Consider the following 23,474-nt stretch of genomic DNA (forward strand, 5'->3'; position numbering starts at 1 on the left):
AGGTTTCGACGTTAAGGTGGTACCTACAATGTAACACTACAGGGAGATAACTCTGTAAAGTCAGATTAACGTTTTTTTGTTCGTTGTAAAAAGAATATTAAGCTTCTCAATGATCAAAATTGATGTTTGTTAAACTGCCATTTAACCAGTGTATTTACTCTGACAAAACGGTTGGATCAAAATTTATGAAATTTTATATTTTTGTAACAGGGTCAAAGAAAGTACTTTGACAAAATTTGATGAAAATTAAACGAGCCAAATTAATTTTAGTGAAAGCGTTTGGTACCACCTTAAGTGAACATTTAAGAAGTACTAAAGTATATTAAATGCTTCTGTTGCCCCTTTTCTGATCGAAAATACAGACATAACAAGAGCTAAAACGGTAAACAGTCGAAAGACAGATTGGTACTGACATGTACTTCATATCATAAAAATTATATTAATAAAGCTACTGGAATGTTGCTACATAGAAATGAAAAGTTTCCAATGGATAGGTGAAATCATATATTTTGTCGTAAACATTAATCTAAGTCAATCGTCATAAAAAAAAACACCAATTCTTTGGTATCCTTGGTTTATTATTCGAGGGGCTAGATGCTGGTGTAGTGTCTTTACTTTGAATTATACTGTTGGCGAACATCTGCTATTTAGCAAAATTCGAAATTAGAAGTAGCCTCTCATTCTTCAAATTGATAACTTTGTGTACGTGGACAACACGTTATTTGTCCAGGAGGTTTAACGTGTGTTAGGCTAAAAGTTGGTCTTTGGAGCTAGATGTAACAACAGTGTTCATGATATAAGAAAAAGAAGATGTGGTATGATAACAAATGAGACGACACTCCATAAGAGACAAAGTGACACACCAATACAGTAATAGAAAAAGAACATTAATAGAATTGAATAATTAAATCAACTTTTAGTTCAGATTTTAATCAGCGACATACAATAACATGCAGCCTTATAATGCACAGCTTTTAAAGTGTTTTTTTATTTGCCTCTTGTTTTCTGCATAGGAATAATCACATAATGAAATTCAAATGGTTGTAAACTTTTATTTTTCTTCTGTTTTCTGTATAGGAATGATCACATAAGGAAATAAGAATGGCTGGAAACTTTTATTTGCCTCTTGTTTTCTGTATAGAATAATTACATAATAAAATTCAAATGGTTGGAAACTAGTGTTCTATAAAAGGTTGACTTGAATTAAACAATTTTTTTCTACCGATTAGTTACGAAATAATCCATGTAAGCTACGGGATTTGTTAGAATGAACCTAACAGGGAGTAAAAAAAGAACGGCCACACATGCACTCGACATACCCGTTCTCGCTTCAGTTTTGTACTAACCGTATTTGTCCTATTAAAATAGAATTAATAACGCTCATGATAAAATTCGAATATCACGGGCCAGGCCATGTGTAAATTCCCAACAAATCTATGGCTTCCATGTGCAAAATCATATACCATGTCTTATCATTTTATATAGATAAAACTCTATTAGAACAAAAAACGCCGCTGAGATTCAAACATGGTTTATAGTTTTCAACAAAAGCTGAAATCAACCCCAGATCGGAAAAAAACCCATCAAAGACTGATGTTAGTATCTGCGAGTACTCTAAGATCTGTATTTATAGTGTCTTTTATTGATAGGATGTATCTATGTTTGTATCCATCGGATGAGTTAAGCCTTTTTCTATTGATTTTTGCAGTTCTTTCGTATGTTGTACTGTTACTTTACTGTGCCCGGTTCGACACATTCTGTATCCATGTATGTGCATGTCCAAGTCAAGTCGTAAAATTCATCAGTCTGTGTTACACATTTGTTTTTTTCGTTTATTTTTTGTATATAATTTAGGTCGTTATGTTTTTTTAAATTGAATTGTTTCATATTTTTTCATTTCGAAGACTCTTATTACGGACTATGTGGTATGGGCTTTGTTTAAAGGCCGGACGGTGACCTATTGCTGGCAATTTCTGTGTCATTTGGTCTTTTGGAAAGAGTTGTCAAATTGCCAATCATACCACACCTTTTTTTTACCAACAAAGAGGCGTTACTGCGGATATCAATGCAAAGGGTGTGTGGTTAATACGTCAACCAAACAGCTACCCAACGATACAAAATTATTTGAAAACAAAGAAAAGACACGCAAAACATTTTCAATGAAATAATGCATGGCTGGTCAATTTAGTTTCTAAAATCGTCAAGTGGAATACAAAGAAGTAGGATGCATCGTGTGTATACTACATGCTAGAAATGCACCACCGTTAATATTAACAGTAAAAACTTTCAATTTCATCAAATTCACGCAAATGTCCAGGCATTCGAAACGTATACCTTACTAGAGAACTTGCAGAGTACTTACCCTGCTGATACGAAAATTAGTCGTCCAACTCTATGGGCTTAATCCGTATTTTGCCTGGGCCTCTTTGTCAAATTATTAACTTGCAATACAGTAACTCTTCGTGTTTGTTATCGTCCTACAACTTTTGATTCGAGAGTCATCGATAAATCTTGTTCAACACAGCTACTCCGAAAGCAGAGAAAACAGAACATAGTTTACGTCGAGTACTAATAAAATATTATTTAAGAATTGAATGCTTCTTTTTGTATCATTTATTTGGGTGTACAAGCGTTGACCGAAGTACATTTTGTATGAATCGCGGAAGCGCTTCATTCTAAAAATGTGCGCACGGTCAACGCTTTTGCATTCCTATAAAGTTACAAAAAGAAGCATCCAATACTTATAATTACATTTTTTTGCTATGAACACGAAAATACGAATTTTATAAGTTTTGTATTTTATTCACCAGTGCACTTTATTGTGGGACCACGTGTTATCATGAATGAATAGTTTTATTGACTGATACAATTGCTTACGGAATAATACGTGATGTGCAGTTAGCCAATCAAAATAAAGTATCATAATGAAACATACATCAAATGTAATTATTGTGTAATGCAATTACGTAAGAAGAACACGTGATGTGCAGTGAGCCCATCAAAATAAAGTATTATAATGAAACATACATCTAATGTAACTATAAACATATATGTACCATTACTAAGAAGTACGAGAAACTATTTTATTCGTAATGATTTGTAAAACACATGGATACACTCAATCTATGAAATGTTGAAGACGTCAAAATGATATAAGATAGTTATCATGATGAGTGATGTTATATGGTTTCCACTTATTACTTGTGATGCTGAACTGGTTGAATCAGTCGTGACCATATCATTGGTTGATTCTGTAATCATTGCATTTTGCGTGACAGCGTTGCTTTCGGTGACGCCATCGCTTGTAGTTCTTGCACCTGTAGAAAATATATTTGAAATTTAATAAGGAATATATGTAAAATTGCAGAAGCCGATTTCAAACTTATCTTACCACTTACAGCCGATTTCGTTGAGTGTGTAGCTAAAGACAATACCGTTGGTTAACTTGTTTGCTAGCTGAACCGTGAAGTCATTATTAGGTTAGATAAACTATCCTCCTTTAAGAATAGACTAGACTTATAACCAATATATCTGTTTGTAGGACTAGGAATGGTATGAAAGGATTTAGGACACTTTTAGAAATAATTAGAAATTGAAATAAAATAGATCTTATTTAAACAAAAATATAGGTTTATAGGTTATTAAGATAGTTCCAAGTAAAAGATAATATAAATGTCAAATGATTCGTTGATATAGGAAAATAAAGTAAGAAGAAAACACATAAAGAAGATAGCGAATAACAAGCACTATCTTAGATGTATGATAAGAAAAAATAGTACAAGTCAATAATATCATTATTTATTTGGCACGCGTTTAGAAGGTTACTAGGTCGACGGACAGATGTATGTCGAATTGATATTACATCCAAGGTTATAACCATATTCACAGAATGTGTATATACTACAGCATCATGAATTTTCAGTAATACATTTAGGCACACAAGATTGTTATTAATAACCAATCAAAAAGTTTAGATACGAAGATTGACGCACACAAGATACTAATTAAAGTTTAACAAATCTTTAATTATCAATTATTATAAAGATCAAAAATTGAAATTCTTCCAAAAATATTATTTTATTTAACATAAGAAATAAAAGTCCAAATGCTTTTCAAAAACAAATAAATACAATTTGCATATTATGGAGCAATACATATTTTGGCAACACATTCTATCGTTTGCGAAAGAAGCTCAATCTTGTCTGGGGAACAAGAATGTCGGGTAATGAGTGGTGACTATAAAAGCAAATATAAGGCCCGTACATTACATTACATAACAATCCTTGTTCCAACCAAATTGAGTTGTCTTATTTATTTCATTAAAAAGGGTAAGAAGGGGCGAGTCCCACTCTCGTGGCCAAGCCAGTCCACAACAACGACATGTAGTCCCCAGATGTCCAGACATCCTTCTACCAACACGAACTGTAGAAGAACTGACCAAAAGAGAGGAGGCAAAACAAAAAACCACCAAATACAATTCAAATACCAACAACATCTACAAGTGACCACCATGCGAATCACTTGTTGAAGTACATATAAAAATCCTCCCTTCACAACAATTGACGCAGAATTCCCTACACAACACTAGGATGATTCGAAAGAAGGGAAGTATACATGTACCTTACATATTAATGACTTCACGGTTCAGTAAGCAAGCAAGCTGACCACAGATAATATATTTAGCTACTCACTGCTGCAAAAAATAGTTAGGTTAATGATTGGCACATTTGACACATTGTGTCATTGACACAATGGGTTCAATGAACCAGTTAGCAATGGACATCTGATTCACCTATTATAAATAAAGTATAATTAACAGTACAAAAAAAACATCAGAACGGGTGTGATGCGTGCCTTTTCTTCATTCCATTAAAACAAAGTCTTTTTGGGAAAATAAATCCCGAAATACATTTTTTAGTCTTAATTAAGGTAGTGCATAACACTAAACGTACTTGGACATAACTGTTTCAAATCATCTAACTGTTTCAAATCATTTAACAGTTTTAATCACGTTCCATTGTTAAAGAGTAACTAAAATGCATATATCAAGTTATTTTCATTATAAAGTTCTAAATTACCGCATAAAAACGCCAAAAAAACCGATGAAATTTGGTCAATTAATAACGGAGAAAATAGCGAGTAAAGTTAGGTTATTTTTACCTATGGGAAATCCAATCAACGCTATTTCCGGAAACAGGGTTTCCTCACCACGTGACCCGATTTACCGGAAATATTAAGCTGTTCAATGATCAAAATTAGCGCTTGTCAAATTTTTTTGATAAAGGGTCGTTTGTTTATGTTTTACATAAATTATGTGTTTCTCGTTAATTTTTTTACATAAATAAGGCCGTTAGTTTTCTGGTTTGAATTGTTTTACATTGTCTTATGGGGGCCTTTTATAGCTGACTATGCGGTATGGGCTTTGCTCATTGTCGAAGGCCGTACGGTTACCTATAGTTGTTATTGTTTGTGTTATTTTGGTCTTTTGTTGATAGTTGTCTCGTTGGCAATAATACCACATCTTTTTTTTTACATGTAGATAAATAGGGTAAATACATTTTATTTCAAATACGTGTATCGTTTCTTGTGTTGACTAGTATATTTTACCTACTTCTCAAATTCTTGCTATGTACTATATATAACAGAAGTTATACGGAAACTAGTGGCATGTGCACTAAGAGAATTATATTATTACTATACCGTAGTGAGCAACAATGGCGGCTCTATCGTCTGCTGGTATGGTATAATCTGCCACAAATCCACCATAAAATGGAAACATTAAAGCTGCTCGATCATTAGAATGGTCAAGTCCCAAAAGATGTCCTATTTCATGCGCACCAACAGTAAAAAGGTCTATTCCTGTACCATTTATAACCCATGTTTCACCTTCATCAAAATGGCAAACTCCACCTGTCGGGAAAAACGCGTGAGCTAAGACTCCACCTGAAATATTAGACTTCATGTTACTAGTATTACTGTTCTATCTCCACAGACGATACACATGATCATGATCACTATATGTGTACCCTTGCTCAATACTAATGTTTGTTAACAATGTTGAAGGATGTACGCACGCAGGGAAAGAGAAACGTTGGTATTTCTGATCTGAACATTGTCACGTGGTTCATTTGTGTGCACTGTTTGCGAAACATAATTGGAGGATGAGTGCAAATATGATTGTAATCGGCACGACGTTCTCTGTTCTATTTTGGGTCTTATTAGGTAGTCCTCGCCTTTGCAGTAATACCACATTTTCCTATTGTATATTGAAGTTGTTTTGAATCTATTTTAGGGAAAATAAACAAACAAAGAACATAAATTGTAAGATTGTTCAGTTTTGCAGATTAAAAATTTTGAAATTTCTACATGTATTCGGTATCATTTTCGTGAGATTTGTTTTGTTGCATTTTTCATGTTTGCGCCTGTTCCCAGTCAGGACCTTTTTGGCCGTTCTAAGTCTTGTATGTTCTTTTCAATATTAAATTATTTCTATGTTTTGGAGTTTATTAGTTTGACGTTCATTTCACTGAACTATTGCACATGTTCTGTTAGGGGCCAGCTGATGAGACCCATCTTCGGATGTGTGATTCTCTCGTTTCGTTGAAGACCAGTCCATTGTTGGCCTTCAGTTGTTGTCTGCTCTGTGGTCGGATTGTTTTCTCTTTGACAAACTTCCTATTTTCATTCTCAATTGTATTCATGTCACTTACACTAATGCTAGCATTTTTTTCACAAATCATATGTGCAATCGCATAACTAATACCTCACACAAAATTTGACAGTATTTCTGAAACCTCTTACAAACACATCTTACCTGCTCCATCAAAAGGAGAACCATCATTATGATCCCCAGTTTCAAACGATATTACAATGTCACTGTTAGAATTTGAAGTTTCAGTAATCTCAATATCTGCTACATCTGTCCAGAACTTGAATGCTCTAGCAAGCTCAGACCTAAAAAAAATTAATTCCGATTTAAGTTTGGAAAATAAGCGTATTCATTGTGAAAAATATTTTGGGAGTGATAGTAATATTTAAAGTGATGCTATTATAGTATATATAATCTAAATAAGACAAAGAAAACAAAATCACAGACTTATGGCTCACTGGATTTACAATACGTCTTTGGATCAACCTATTTTGTTTTCTACGTACCAGTTAAAGGACTCGTTAAAACCTACCCTTTTCCAGGTCTATTAATCTTAGTGTCATACACATAAAAAATATGATATTTGTTCAGACAGGGACCCCATATTCACATAAACGTGGCAATCTTCTTAATACATCATGATGTACGTATGACAGTGTTTGTGATGATTTTTTTTATTAGGGCTTATATAATATATAATTCAGGGGCTCGATAGTTCTGTGAAAAGCAAGCTACATGTACATGTTGCAAATTACTTCCTTTGAGTTTGAGTTTAATGCATATTATGCAAATATAAAAACATACCTGGCTGGAGCTGAAGATAAATCTGTTGTAGTACTTGTAATTCTGTATGTAAGGGACTTTTTGTTCCATTTTGGACCTGAAATGTATAACAAATTATTATAATTATCAAATATAAATAAATGTGCCTACATGTAGCACTTTTGAAATTGACGATATTCTATTACTCCACAGTACAGTCTGTGGATGGATTTCAAATTTCAATTATTATGTTGTTTTCAACGATAAATTAGAGTTATAAATTTAATGTTATAAACAGACAGTGTTCTATATGGTACAAAATAACTTTAGAAGAAAATAAATATTTTAATAGACATGCCTAGCTGATAACTTACAACAAACAATGGTATAAAATGAAATTCCTTTTTTACGTCTTTAAATCAGTAAATTAAAATAAACAATGCGCATACTTATGATCATGATCCACCTTTCGGTTGTGTTGTCACCTAGATGTATATTGCATATCTTCTTGTATGCATGTATTACAGAGAACATATTATTTTTCAGATCAGTCGTAATATTATTCCTCGACCATAGGCCTCGGGAAATACAAAAAAATGTAGATAGTAATATGAAAACTGAATGAGCAGAGTATGGATAAGATGCCATACCTAATACGAAAGGTTTGACCTCTCCCATAGGTATCTTCGGGTCTGGGAAGCCACAACGTGGTCTTCTTATCAACTCCATCGTCGTATCGTCAAGAGTACCGGTTACGGGTAAGCTATTCCATCCTTGAAATGCCCTAAATATTAAAAAAGAGAACAAATGAAAGAACAATTGCTTTTTAAATGCGTGTTTGTGTGTGTCTGAGTGAATCGTTTGGAATCTTTTTGAAAGTGTAGCATGCCAGTTTATAAAGACGACACAATACTATAAGCAATTTATGTCCTCGTATGATTTTAAAGAAACAAATGAAGTGATACAGCAAACAAATCTATCGAGGCAATGTTAAAAAAGACTTATCTTATTTTGATAAAAGATCGGGCATATCATATAGTACATGTATGTTGCAAAATTATATAGTATAGCATAATGGACTTAATGTATCTGAAAGTCTCTCTACCTAAGCGCCACTGCACTACTTGGAGCAGAACCAAATGTCCCTTGAGTTCGTTCCGTGACGTTTTGTTTTTCCATGTATCCAAATTTCTGTAGATATTCCTGTAAAAGAGATGAGAGCATGATATGAGTGTAAAAGGGCTGACAGCATGAGATGAGTGTGCATGAGATATGAGTGTAAAAGAGATGAGAGCATGAGAAGAGTGTAAAAGAGGCGAGAGCATCAGATGAGTGTAAAAAAGGTGAGAGCATTAGATGAGTGTAAAAAGGGTGAGAGCATGAGATGAGTGTAAAAGAGGTGAGAACATGAGATGAGTGTAAAAGAGATAAGAGCATGAAATAAGTGCAAAAGAGGTCAGAGCATGAGATGAGTGTAAAAGAGGTGAGAACATGAGATATGAGTGTAAAAGAGGAGAGAGCATGAGATGAGTGTAAAAGAGATAAGAGCATGAGATAAGTGCAAAAGATATGAGAGCATGAGATGGGTGTAAAAGAGATGAGAGCATGAGATAAGAGCAAAAGAGATGAGAGCATGAGATGAGTTTCAAAGAGGTGAGAACATGAGATATGAGAACTATAAATATAAAAAAAATCATGCACACAGAATATACCCACAGAGAAACAAAATTCATAATATTTTAAACTCTCAGAAATTTAATATACAATCTTCATGCCATGAAATTTCATAATTGCTAACACCTCGATGAAGTACGTTATCATTTATCTATCATTATTCAAAATTTAATAATGAATAAAAACAATAGTAATCACTCACTTTCCAACGTTAAGTGATTCATAATAAATATTGAAATAGCCTTGAAAAGTGAATAACATTTTTAATCATTCAATATTAGCTATAGTCTATCCTCCGTTATCCCTCTACTGGTCATTGCGGCATTTTGTCCCTATATAAAAAAAATTCAAATGGTGTATACAGTTTTATGTAATAAGGGTCAGGCGGGTCGCAAAAGTCCGTTTTATCATTTAAAATAATCTATTTCATAATGTTCAAGCGTATTTCGATCGACATTTATGTCCTCCGTTACTTTTGTAATATACGTTGCGGAATATATTTACTATATATCTTTTGTTTCTCTATTGCTTAGCTTTCGATTGAGGTATAAGGTATTATATCTGTAATTAGTGGCTAGAGGGTCGCAGTATTCAAAATATCCTTTCCGTTAATCAAAATTGGGTATGCCGCAATTTGCACACGTCGTATTTTGGAACTGATGTCCTCCGTAGCCCCTCTAATGGCCAATGCGAGACAATTAACAAGTTAAATCTATATTCAGGGGATGAGGAATAGCAACGGTCAAAAATAAATTAAAAAAGACAATGCATAGGATTTTTTTTTTTAAGTGTTTGATATGCAGGTCGTCCATACATTAAGCTAACTAAATGATTTCTGTTAATAATTGCTAGGGAAACACACTTATTTTTCATCCGAAACTTATTGAATTAATAAGGATAACAAAAAAGGAGGGGTTTGATTTTGTTCCTCATATTAATTTGAAAATTTGTTAGATAACACCATATTGACGACTTCAAAAATAAAAAAAAACGGGATATAGTGTCATCGTAATTTATTTTTATTTCACTATTTTCAACTCAACCTGAATATTGAAATAAAAACTATTGTATTATTCATTATTCATCACTTAACGTTGAATAGTGAAAAATAAACTATTCAATCTTCCTTATTGAATTTTGAATAATGAAAATTGTATTGACTGTGACACTATATCACGTATATTTGTATTTTTGAAAAGCAATTTGAATAATAACAAATTCAAACAATAGTGCATACTCACGTCTAAATTAAATTCGCCTGTTTGTCGGGTCTCTCTATGAACCGAGTTTCCATTTGAAAAAGAATATATAAAACAAAATATTAAACAATGGCAAAATCTCATATTTGATAAGTTACTGTTACAGTAGTCTTTCACAATTTTGTCTAATTTCTTGAAATAATATTTTATCATGTCCTGTTTTGATACAACTTAATATATTTTCTTAGTTCAAGATCCTGTTTGGAAATATTGATATTTGATCATGTTAAAATAAATCACATGTAATTACGTACATGTACAAATGTACATGTAAATCCGTTACTAAAGCTCGATGTGATTTAAATAGAAGGCTTAGCTTATCATACTAACACTCTGTACAGTGCCCTAGCAAAGAGTTTACATTATTAATATTAATATTCTAATATTTGTGTCCTCTTAACGCTTAATTGAATTATTTTGATTCCTTGAAATAGTTTATTTTGAAGTCTACATTGTGATCTATAATAGTCAATGATGCGAGTCATAGTCGTGTGTGTGGTGGGGAGGGGGGACTCCTTCATGACAAAGTAATGCAATGCTGTCAAATAATATTACATTTAGAAATTAATGGTGTTTTTTTTCTGCAATAGAAAGTGTCCAAATAACAAAAGTCATTTGAATAAAAGGAAATACGGACCAGTCGTAGTCCGTCAATAATGCAGTATCTCAACGACGAAAACTAATTATATAAATGGGAACATGTGGTCACAGTCTTCAAATTTTGTTTTTTTCAATATATAAAGCTCCTAATGTCACGTGTTTATAAAAATGTGGGTTTTTTTAACAGAAAAGATCTGGCATCAACACAAAATATCATAAAAACTCGAAAAAGGAAATGAGAAAACGCGAAAATGCAAAATCAAACTCAATTTGCGTTTCGCTATCGCTTTTTTTTTTTTCTTTTGTGATGTAACTGTTATATTAAAGACAAAATTCATTTATATTATATGTCTCTGGTTGTATTTATATAATATATAACAACAAACCAGTGAATACTGATTTGTATCACTACAGTATAATAGTTATTACGGTAAGGCTAACTTTCCTGCCATTTATTCATCATCCACACACGAACTTGTCTCAAAAATAAAATATATTTGTACATTAACCTCAATTTCAGGTATAGAGATGATGTTTTTTTTCTGTAACAAGTGCTTTTGGCCATACACAAAAATTTGCTGTCATCTGATGATCAGTACTTCAGTACTTTGATTATGTTTTAACAATTACTAGGTACAAAGGAAGCTGGATGTGGCCAAAGTCGCGTTTTGTTGCATTTGTATTTTCAAAGGTCAAAACGCATATAATTGCGAAATCACGGAACCGAAAACAAGCAATAGCAAAAGCAGACTGAATTATTTTCGCGTTTTTATGTTTTCTCTGCTTAAAGTTGTCAATCACTTCTCTTTTGTATCAATCATCGTGTATCTTTTGTCTGATTTGGTAATGCATAACAATTTGAAGATAACGTGACTGGATATATACATGTACTATACTATATATATATATATATATATAACTCATCTAAACATCAACCCAACAATGTTAGACCTGTAAATTTGCTTTCGCAAATTTTTTGTTCTTCCCTCGCCGGGATTCGAACCCATGCTACTGCGATATCGTGACACCAAATCGTCTGCACTGTAGCCGTCCCGCTAGACCATACGACCACCTGGCGTAAACAACAAGTCGTCTAAACATCAATTCAACAATGTAAGATATGTGCCGGGATTCGAACCCATGCTACTGAGATATCGTGACACTACACTGTAACCGGCGCGCTAGACCACACGACCATCTGGGCTTAAAAAAATGAATTCGAAGCTTTCGGTTGCCGAGTGTTTCCTTTCCACGCCAGTTTAAATCTACCTTGGTACTACAGTACATGATATATAAGGCATGCAGATGTTTTTTTTACATATCAGCTGAATTATCTATAGTAAAGGATCCTACAAATTAATGTAAGTAATTTACAGTCGCATAAATAATCATATTCATTAACTTGTACGTCTGTGCCAGTGAAAACTCTACAACAGATTTATCCATCGGATCACCAGCAAAGATGGTTTTACATGGCTATGTACATTATGTAAATACAACTCGTCTAAACATCAACCCAACAATGTTAGGTCTGTAAATTTGCTTTCACAAATTTTTGTTCTTCCCTCGCCGGGATTCGAAAACGCATGCCACTGAGATATCGTTACACCAAATCGCCTGCACTGCAGCCGTCTCGCTAGACAACACGGAGTTTAGCCCAGGTGGTCATGTGGTCGAGCGGGACGGCTACAGTGCAGGCGATTTGGTGTCACGATATCTGAGTGGCATGGGTTCGAATGGTTTTTATTCTAGCGTCGTACTACAGTACATGATATATATAGCATGCAGATGTTATTCTACAGATCAGCTAAATTATCTATAGTAAAGGATCCTACGAATTAATGTAAGATACAGTCACAGAAAATAATTATATAAGGACGTCTGAGCCAGTGACAACTCTACAACAGATTTATCCATCGGATATATATACAAGTATAGTATTAGTGTCAATTACTATTAATTTTTAATAATTTAGCTTGTACAATACGACTTGAAAAATAGCTCCAGAATATTTGTCAAGTCTTATTTAATCAACTTCTGCAAACCAAAAATACAATACAAGATTATCGTCTTCAGATAATTCTATAATTTCAAAACAAAATACAGAGATGAAAAAGTCTTGTTTTTCGCAAACTGGACGAATAGAAAGGAGTGATCTTCCTAATACAAATAGTTTCGACAGGTATGAACCAGTAGAACATTATTCCATTCAATCGCCATAATATACATGACCTGCTCTAAAAAATGTGATGTAGTCACCATGGGTATTATGTGCTATTCAAAGATGGAAATTGAAAACATAATGCACATGAAAAAGAGAAAAATAAAGGCAACAGAAGCATACTGCTGTTCAAAACTCATAAATCGATTGAGAAAAAAACAAATCCGGGTTACAACCTAAAACTGAGGGAAACGCATCAAATATATGAGGAGAATAACGACACAACAGAACCACATAATTAAAATGTAAAGCACACGGAAACGAACTATAAAATAACAATGGCCATTTTCCTGACTTGGTACATGATATTTTATAAGAAAAATGGTTGGTTGAACCTGGTTTTCTGGATATCCAAACCTCCCGCATCTATGGCAATGTTAAATATAACATTAAAATGACAACATTACACGACAAGCTTACATACAAATAAGGGGGAGAACATATAGGACAGAGAAACACACGAATAATAGCTAACAAAAGGTACCAGGTTTGAAATTTAAAATACGCCTGACCGTCACCGCTGACGTGTGTTTTGTCCACACAAGACTAACCAGCAAATATTTTGGCACAATTGAGCAACTTGAAGGTTTTAATGTAGCAATATATACTGCTTGTACTTTGAAACAAATAGACGTGGTTTCCGTTGAGTGCACTGTTACTAATATATATACTGGTTACTTGAATTTGTGTTGCACTTTATAAATAGGGCTTTGAATATCGTGACTAATATAAAGTTGCAAACTATATAGTTCACACTGAAAATACATAGTAACAATAAACATTTATTTCAAATGTTAAGTTTAAGTTTCCTTTCAATATGAACTATGAATTAAATAGATGTACATGAATGATAAGGCCTTAAAGAAAATGCACTTACCTGAAAATAAGAGAAAAGTTATGTAGCAGGCCTGCTTAAGTGTGAAACTCATTGCAGGCAAAAGAAAATTGTGCAGAGTAAAACAGAATAAATAATAGTCTTTTTCTAACTGTCCGTCAATGAATGAATGGAGGAATGCATGAATGAAGGAAGGAAGGACGGAAGGAGTCAATGAATAAATGAATGAATAAAGGAATGAAAGAAAGAATGAATGAATGAATGAATGAATGAATGAATGAATGAATGAATGAATGAATGAATGAATGAATGAATGAATGAATGAATGAATGAACGAACGAATGAATGAATGAATGAATGAAGAAAGGAAGAAAAGAAGGAAGGAAGGAAGGAGGGAGGGTAGATTGAATGAATGAATGAATGAATGAATGAATGAATGAATGAATGAATGAATGAATGAATGAATGAATGAATGAATGAATGAATGAATGAATAAAGGAATGAATGAACAAATAAAGGAATGAAGGAAGGAATGAATGAACGAATGAGGAAGGAGTGAATGAATAAATGAATGAATGGATGGATGAATGAATGAATGAATGAATGAATGAATGAAGGAAGGAAGGAAGAAAGGAAGAAATGAATGAAGGAAGGAAGGAAACGTTTTAATGGTTCGAAACCTTCTCCCTTTTTCTGAAACAAAAGCATCACATTACAACAAAGAAAACCACACGATAAAATATCAATTGGAAGGCTTTACTCAATCAAAAAACGTAAATAAATACATTATAAACGAATAAATTTTATCTGCGATACCTGAATGCAAATGCACAGTTAATCAAATATTAGGGACAAACATTCAAGACAAAAAAGCAAACAAACAAGTCCAAACAAAGCCATGGCAAGACACCACCGCGAAATATTAAACCCCTCAAAAAAAATTACATGCGTCAGGTTTGGAAATTTCTCTCTGTGTTAAAGATTCACTGGTGGCCTTCGGGTTTTGTAGCTCTCTGGTGGGATTATTGTCCCTTTGTCTTATTCCATTCTCATTTTATTGAAAATGAACAAAAGAAAAAATCGAGTATCTATCAAGAATATGTAAACGGACAATCTCAAACAGAACCCTATGCTGTCGGGATTAATGCGATATATTGTTCAATGTCCACATAATTCATTTTGTAATTAAGATATGTCCTTTGTATTGTAGAGTACGAACCTAGGGTACATGTATTTTATCGTGATGTGTTATAGACATGTAAGATAATTTTGATGTATGTTTTAAATTGGTATTAATAAAGCATACTGTTTAATATTCTGTATTTTTTTTTTGAAAGTTATTATGTAGGAAACAGTAACTGTGTGAAATAGCTTGTACTACATGTACTTGTAATGCTTGTAGTCTGGAACATATGATAATTGAAGCAAATAAGTTTTAATTAACATTTAATAAAGTAAAGTTAGAACAATTACAAAGTTATGATTTTTCCAGAAATATTGAATTAATGTCATTTGTTTATTTTATAAACCAGTTGAAGCTCATGTTATAATTTACCAGTTTATAGTAATAATCCACTGAATAATCCAACTGAAAGTCTTGTAATTTTGTGAAGATCCAATTGTAGAAACTTTAGTAAATCGTAGTAAATTCCACGCACCTGTGCTTGAATTTTATGAATGAAATGTAATGACATGCGCAGTAGAACCCATGTGTCACTTGGGACGATTGTTCAATAAAAACACTATTTTAACATTGTGGCAACTGTTTTTACATACTCCTTGTAATTCCTTTTAGTATTTGTAGTCAACGTCTTCAATGTTTTGCAGATGTTAATGCTCACTATCCTTGATATTTGTCATTTTGATCCGCCGGTGACACTCAAACTTTTCGCAGTGTCGTGTTACGTATTGTGTGACTTCCGGTGGCGCTGTATATATTGTTGTATTTTAGTTACCATAGAAATTTGTTTAGTACCATGCATAAAATGTTTATTATATAAAGCTTACTTAAATTGTATATTATTGTGATTTTTGTAATTTATTATAGAATTTCAATATTTAGTTGGACGGCAAGCGCGCGATCCAACAATTTTCCAACTTTCCAACAATCCAACATTGACGTAATTTCGACGCTTGGTCGTCAGTTCTGCTGAAACTTTTGGTTTTTACAGTTGGTATTTTTATTTGCTCGTTATTTATTTTAGTCAAAATGGTTAATTTTTCTTAGAAACTTTATTTTTTTAAAGGTAAATTTGTAAAGGAAAATACTTAAGTTAGCGTTTTTAAAGTTTAAAAGGAATATTTCATTTTAGCGTCAAAGTTTTATTTCTAGTTTATCTTTTAAAGTTAGGATTATTGAAATTGTCCATTGAAGTTCATGTTTATTGTAAACGTTTGTCTTTTTGTAATAAATAGAATTAAATAGGAAAGTAGGCAGTTAAGGGATAATTTCCTAAAGGTCTGGAAATTATGATAAACAAAACAGTTTATGAATGGTATAAACTGTATTTCATTATTAGTTATTCAGGAAAGGCTCTGAAATATAACTAACAATAATACATTTTTTTTATGTAACTGGTGAGGTCTCAGTTACAACTTTTACAAAAATAGTTAGAAAGAGGTCTTCTGACTAAATTTACTAGAAATTAGTATTTTCTCTTAGGGTAATTTATTTTCTTAGTAAGATAGCAGAACTCAGCCTTTTTATGTATTTTTCTGAATATTATCTCTTGAGTGTAGAGATAAGTTAATAAATATCTCTTGAGTGTAGAGATAAATAAGAAAATATCTCTTGAGTTTAGAGATAAATCACTAGATGTATTATACTGAATAGAATCTTGTCATATCTTGAATATAACTGAAAATATATGATTCTTGAAATGAATAAAATATAGAAAACTTGTATATGTGACTTTTAGCAAATGCCTATACTGACCAGCTCATATCTTGTCATACTGACTTTGTTGTTTACAAACTACTCATAATATTTGAGTAAAAACTTTTGGGTCGAAGCATTTCAAGCCCCTGCCCGCTACATAATTTTGGCATCCTCGGTGGGATTCATTAAACTTTATTGGATCCTGTGATACGAACCTTTTGAAGTGTAATAGAGTAACAGTGCAATGGGTAAACCAAGGTCTGTTCGTGCAAGAAAGACCGACACCTATAATAAGGGACATAGTAGCCAAGGTGAATCAGAAACAGAAGACAGTGAAATCCATACTGTCTATACCACTGATGACGAACCATGTCATTCTGGAAGTGATCAAGTTTATGAAGTTTCTCATGACTTGTCCAACATAGAGACTGAGGAAGAAGAAGAAAATGTAATTTTCAGACCCAGATCCAAATTAAGTAAGAGGCCCAGTCCTAGAAAAACTGGCTCTCCAAGAAGGTCCTCCAGAAATAGAAAGCAAAATGATATAGGAAATAAGTCAGAACCTCAAAATCAAGGTGATTCTGGGGTATATGATATTATTAAAGTAGCTATACAAGATATGACTGGTCAAGTAGTAACAGCCATTCAAAATGCTTTTACTGGCATTACAAAGCAATATAGGCATACTAATGTTTCAAGTGAGCAACAGAAACATGCTAAAAGTATAACAATTGCTAACATGGCTAATAATAGTAATTCATTTTCTAAAGTTAGAAAAAGTAAACCAAGTTTTACATCTTATAGTAATTTAGATTTTACATCAGCATCTGAGTGTGATGAATCTGATGATGAAATATTTAGTGATGCATGCTCTGATATTGATAATAATAGTATTGACACAGATGTTATAACCCAAAGTAAACAATCAAAGTCAAAAATTGGGTTTTCCAATGCCAAACTCCCTTCTTTCACAGGAAAAAAAAATGGGAGGTATGGATTAATAGGTTTGAGGCAGTAGCAAACCTACAAAATTGGGATAACAGAAATAAATTGGGTGAATTGTTAACCAGACTTCAAGGGGAAGCTGGGGATTTTGTGTTTGACCAATTAAATAGTAAAACACTTAAGAATTACTCAAAACTAGCTACGGAACTTAAAAATAGATTTGGGGTCTTTGAAAATAAAAGAGCATACAAGATACAGTTTAATAGGCGTACCCAGAAATCTAATGAAGACACTGCAGACTATGCTGCAGAATTAAAACGATTATACGACAAAGCCTATTCTAACCGACATGCAAAAATCAGACAGGAAGACTTGCTCCAAAGATTTTTAATGGGACTGTCAGATACTGAAGCGAGAGTTTACCTTGAACTTCATAAAGACCCCAAAACTATAGAGGAAGCAGTCCAAGAGGTCAATACATATAAGGAGACAACTTCTGAGATACATGAGGGCAATTCAGTAAGAAATACCAAAGTAAGGCAACTAAAGAAAGAAAACACCAATTTCAACAAGCAAGATTCCACAAGTTCAGAAAAAGAAGTAATTTCAGTAACCAAAGATGAATTACAGAAGATGTTTGATCAAATGTACCTAGACAAGAAAAGAAATGATGAGATACAGACATCAGTAAAAGTACACAATTATGATGAAAGACAGTTGAACAGACAGCCCTTTAATGTCCATGCCCCACCCTATGTTCCTAATGGGAATTATAGGAATAACAATATGGAAAGAAACAATAACCCAGAAAACATCCCAAAATGTTACCACTGTGGTAAACCGGGTCATTATGCCAGAAAATGTTATAATAATCCCAATAGAGTAACTGATTATAGGAATAATAAGACTATTCCTCCAAGACAAATGAATATGCCTTACACTCCCCCTAATAGTAGTATGTCCCAAGGTGAATTTAGATCAGATGTATATACATTAAACTAGAAAGGGTTAACCCAGTTGACCAGAAGTTAGCCCTTAAGTTAAATGAAAATGGTCATAAATTGGACAATATATGTGTACAAGAGCCAACAAGCAGTATAAATTTTAGTAATAGTAAAGAGGAAAATATTAGCAATAGTAATAGTAATACAATGTAGTAAAGAGAAAACTAGTAGTAATAGTAATAGTAAAGAGAATAGTAGTCATAGTAATAGTAAAGAGGAAACTAGAAGCAATAGTAATAGTAAAGAGGAAACTAGTAGTAATAGTAATAGTAAAGAGGAAACTAGTAGTAATAGTAATAGTAAAGAGGAAACTAGTAGCACTAGTAATAGTAAAGAGGAAAATAGTAGTAATAGTAATAGTAAAGAGGAAACTAGTAGTAATAGTAATAGTAAAGAGGAAACTAGTCATGCTAGTAGTAATAGTAATATATCTTCTGACACTTTAGAAGATACAAATTTAGTTTGTTCTAATCCAGTTTTAGGAATTGAACAATCAGTTGCAAGTAATGTTATTGCAAGACAAGTACTCCGAAGTGATGGAGTCTATGTCGAAGGACATATCCAAGGGTCTGAGGTAAATTTTACTGTAGATACAGGGGCAGTCCGGACAGTATTATCCGTGTATCTAATACTTTAGCTTGTGCTGATGGTAAACCCCTAAAGGAGCTAGGGAAAGCTAATTTTGAAATTAAATTAGGAAATATATGTTTTAATACAGAAATTATCGTTGCAAATATAGAAGATGAAGCTTTGTTAGGACTAGACATTTTGATGAAATCTCAGTGGGGTCCTGCTGACATAAAGTTAACAGAAGGAATTATACTGCTTGGTGGTAATGCTGTCCATTGTACACAAATTGGTCAAAGAAATGAATTTATAAGAAAAAATTATGGGGAAGCTTACTATGAAATTCCCCAAAGGTCTAAAACTTTAGTTGACCGACCTGATGATGAGCCTCCTGAAACAGTGCAAGATTGCATTTTACAACCCACTGAGAAATTTTCAGAAAGATTTCCATTAGTAATGGCACCATGTTTATTTAATAGTAATAGTAGCCAAGCTAGCACAAGCCAAGATGTTACTTGTAATACTAGTACCTGTAGTATTATGAACCCATACATGTATGACCAAGATACAGTAATTGGTTCAATAGAAATTGTTGAACATGAACCAAAGATGCTATTAAAATGTGAAGCCACACAGTGGTCTGGAAAGGGAGTATCCAAAGAAGAAATAGGTAGACATTTGACTAGTAAAGAAAAAGAACTGAAGCCAGAACCACCCCCTACAATAGCAACAATGCTTCAGTTGCACAAAAGAAACAGAAGAAGTCCCAGCTGGTAGCTACTTGACATGCTTGAAGAGACAATTAATTTTAGATTAAATTTAAGATATACATGTAATTTTGAATTTTTTAATAGAAATGTTATGGTATTGTTTATTTGAATTGTTAATATCAAGAGTACAAGTAATTTATGGTTAAGATAGAAATTATTAGAAATTTATCTAGACTGAAAATATATTTTTGGAAAGTTGAAAGATTAAAAGTAATGTATTTATGAAATAGTCAAAAGCTTTTAAGTGTTAAAAGTAAAATTTTGAGTATAAATTTTGAACTTATATTTAAATATTTTGGTACTGTTTGCATGGTAACTAAAACTTTTCCTTTAGAAAACCTCTGGTTCATAGCCATGTTCCAGTTTGTTCATCACGTTCAGTAATTTTCCACATTTGGTATCTACAAATGTATGTATGTTTATCTGGTATCTACCGCCCTCATGCTGATGGTCACTATGTTGAATCTTCTGGTGTATCTGTAAATATATGAAAAGGATATAATTATGTATAATTTTTACATATATCTGGAATTATATTATGATGTATTTGTGTTGATAAGAAAACTAATTTCATTCAGTTTTAATTGTTAGAGTATTGAGTCTATTATTGTTCTGATGCATATATGCATTTAAAGCAGAGGAAAATTTTTCAAGTTTTAAATAGTTAACTTTTGCATAAGTTAAAAGTATTTGCGGGGACGCAAATAATGGAAAGGGGGTAAAATGTAGAGTACGAACCTAGGGTACATGTATTTTATCGTGATGTGTTATAGACATGTAAGATAATTTTGATGTATGTTTTAAATTGGTATTAATAAAGCATACTGTTTAATATTCTGTATTTTTTTTTTGAAAGTTATTATGTAGGAAACAGTAACTGTGTGAAATAGCTTGTACTACATGTACTTGTAATGCTTGTAGTCTGGAACATATGATAATTGAAGCAAATAAGTTTTAATTAACATTTAATAAAGTAAAGTTAGAACAATAATTACAAAGTTATGATTTTTCCAGAAATATTGAATTAATGTCATTTGTTTATTTTATAAACCAGTTGAAGCTCATGTTATAATTTACCAGTTTATAGTAATAATCCACTGAATAATCCAACTGAAAGTCTTGTAATTTTGTGAAGATCCAATTGTAGAAACTTTAGTAAATCGTAGTAAATTCCACGCACCTGTGCTTGAATTTTATGAATGAAATGTAATGACATGCGCAGTAGAACCCATGTGTCACTTGGGACGATTGTTCAATAAAAACACTATTTTAACATTGTGGCAACTGTTTTTACATACTCCTTGTAATTCCTTTTAGTATTTGTAGTCAACGTCTTCAATGTTTTGCAGATGTTAATGCTCACTATCCTTGATATTTGTCATTTTGATCCGCCGGTGACACTCAAACTTTTCGCAGTGTCGTGTTACGTATTGTGTGACTTCCGGTGGCGCTGTATATATTGTTGTATTTTAGTTACCATAGAAATTTGTTTAGTACCATGCATAAAATGTTTATTATATAAAGCTTACTTAAATTGTATGTTATTGTGATTTTTGTAATTTATTATAGAATTTCAATATTTAGTTGGACGGCAAGCGCGCGATCCAACAATTTTCCAACTTTCCAACAATCCAACATTGACGTAATTTCGACGCTTGGTCGTCAGTTCTGCTGAAACTTTTGGTTCTTACAGTTGGTATTTTTATTTGCTCGTTATTTATTTTAGTCAAAATGGTTATTTTTTCTTAGAAACTTTATTTTCTCAAAGGTAAATTTGTAAAGGAAAATAGTAAAGTTAGCGTTTTCAAAGTTTAAAAGGAATATTTCATTTTAGCGTCAAAGTTTTATTTCTAGTTTATCTTTTAAAGTTAGGATTATTGAAATTGTTCATTGAAGTTCATGTTTATTGTAAACGTTTGTCTTTTTGTAATAAATAGAATTAAATAGGAAAGTAGGCAGTTAAGGGATAATTTCCTAAAGGTCTGGAAATTATAATAAACAAAACAGTTTATGAATGGTATAAACTGTATTTCATTATTAGTTATTCAGGAAAGGCTCTGAAATATAACTAATAATAATAAACATTTTTTTATGTAACTGGTGAGGTCTCAGTTACAACTTTTACAAAAATAGTTAGAAAGAGGTCTTCTGACTAAATTTACTAGAAATTAGTATTTTCTCTTAGGGTAATTTATTTTCTTAGTAAGATAGCAGAACTCAGCCTTTTTATGTATTTTTCTGAATATTATCTCTTGAGTGTAGAGATAAGTTAATAAATATCTCTTGAGTGTAGAGATAAATAAGAAAATATCTCTTGAGTTTAGAGATAAATCACTAGATGTATTATACTGAATAGAATCTTGTCATATCTTGAATATAACTGAAAATATATGATTCTTGAAATGAATAAAATATAGAAAACTTGTATATGTGACTTTTAGCAAATGCCTATACTGACCAGCTCATATCTTGTCATACTGACTTTGTTGTTTACAAACTACTCATAATATTTGAGTAAAAACTTTTGGGTCGAAGCATTTCAAGCCCCTGCCCGCTACAGTATATTCTTAAAAGTAAAATATAAAAGGAGTAGGTCCGGTAAGGACCGAATTTGGCCTCAAATTTCAGGTTCATCTGACGAAATATTTTTAACACTTTTTAAACACTTAAGTGTCTATTTTATTTGAATCAATTAGTTTATGTGATTGATTTTAACTGATTTAGTCATAAAAACGCACCGATTCAAGCAGAAATATGAAAAATCTACCAAGTATGCCAAAAAATGTCGCTTTTAACCTGATTTTTGTCTGAAATGAAAGTGGCAGCATCCGTTTTCATCTAAAACCTTCATATATATTATGTATTATTGTAAAATACAACTTAACTTTTCAATACTAAGGACGAACACGAATGTGGCCACTTTGGTTTTACACAATTTATTTAAAATGCTAGAATTGTGAAGTTTTCAGTAATTTAGCATGACTTTATGGTGCTAGTACCCGATATATGTGCATTATATTGTCATATTTATGTAGCAGAAGCATTTTACTGTGCGATAAATAATTAAAAGATTACATTTTAACAAGTTTTTAAAACTGCTTTATTTTGGGACCAAAAAGGGGTCTTACTGGACCTACTCCTTTGCAAGCTTCTTTGAAAATATATCAAACAGCACCATATTGCTCTGAACCTGATGGCATGAATACACGTAATTGCCGCAAAAATGTGTTCCATATACATTTATAGGCCATGAACTCTGTAATACTCCAAATATATTATGATTTGACAACTATACATTGGGATAGTGTTA

The 23,474-nt window shown here is 32.4% G+C and overlaps 2 protein-coding genes across 2 annotated transcripts in view; both read right to left on the bottom strand.

Moving 5' to 3' along the window:
* Positions 1-3,069: 3,069 nt before the first annotated feature.
* On the bottom strand, positions 3,070-10,439 carry LOC134699277 (collagenase 3-like). The gene is made up of 7 exons (XM_063560882.1): positions 10,327-10,439; positions 8,517-8,614; positions 8,062-8,195; positions 7,454-7,529; positions 6,815-6,954; positions 5,701-5,943; positions 3,070-3,317 (listed from the first exon to the last, which is right to left on the bottom strand). Exons 1-7 carry the CDS (start codon positions 10,426-10,428, stop codon positions 3,124-3,126), a joined length of 987 nt encoding a protein of 328 aa, XP_063416952.1. The 5' UTR covers positions 10,429-10,439; the 3' UTR covers positions 3,070-3,123.
* A 10,055-nt stretch (positions 10,440-20,494) lies between these two features.
* Positions 20,495-23,474, bottom strand: part of LOC134699351 (probable serine/threonine-protein kinase roco6) — a 55,754-nt gene continuing 52,774 nt past the window's right edge. The window contains exon 8 of the mRNA XM_063560959.1: positions 20,495-20,641. Within this exon, the coding sequence (XP_063417029.1) occupies positions 20,495-20,641 (147 nt within the window). The remainder of the gene's footprint in view (positions 20,642-23,474) is intronic.

Source organism: Mytilus trossulus, unplaced genomic scaffold, assembly GCF_036588685.1.
Source record: "Mytilus trossulus isolate FHL-02 unplaced genomic scaffold, PNRI_Mtr1.1.1.hap1 h1tg000050l__unscaffolded, whole genome shotgun sequence".
Taxonomy (NCBI): domain Eukaryota; kingdom Metazoa; phylum Mollusca; class Bivalvia; order Mytilida; family Mytilidae; genus Mytilus; species Mytilus trossulus.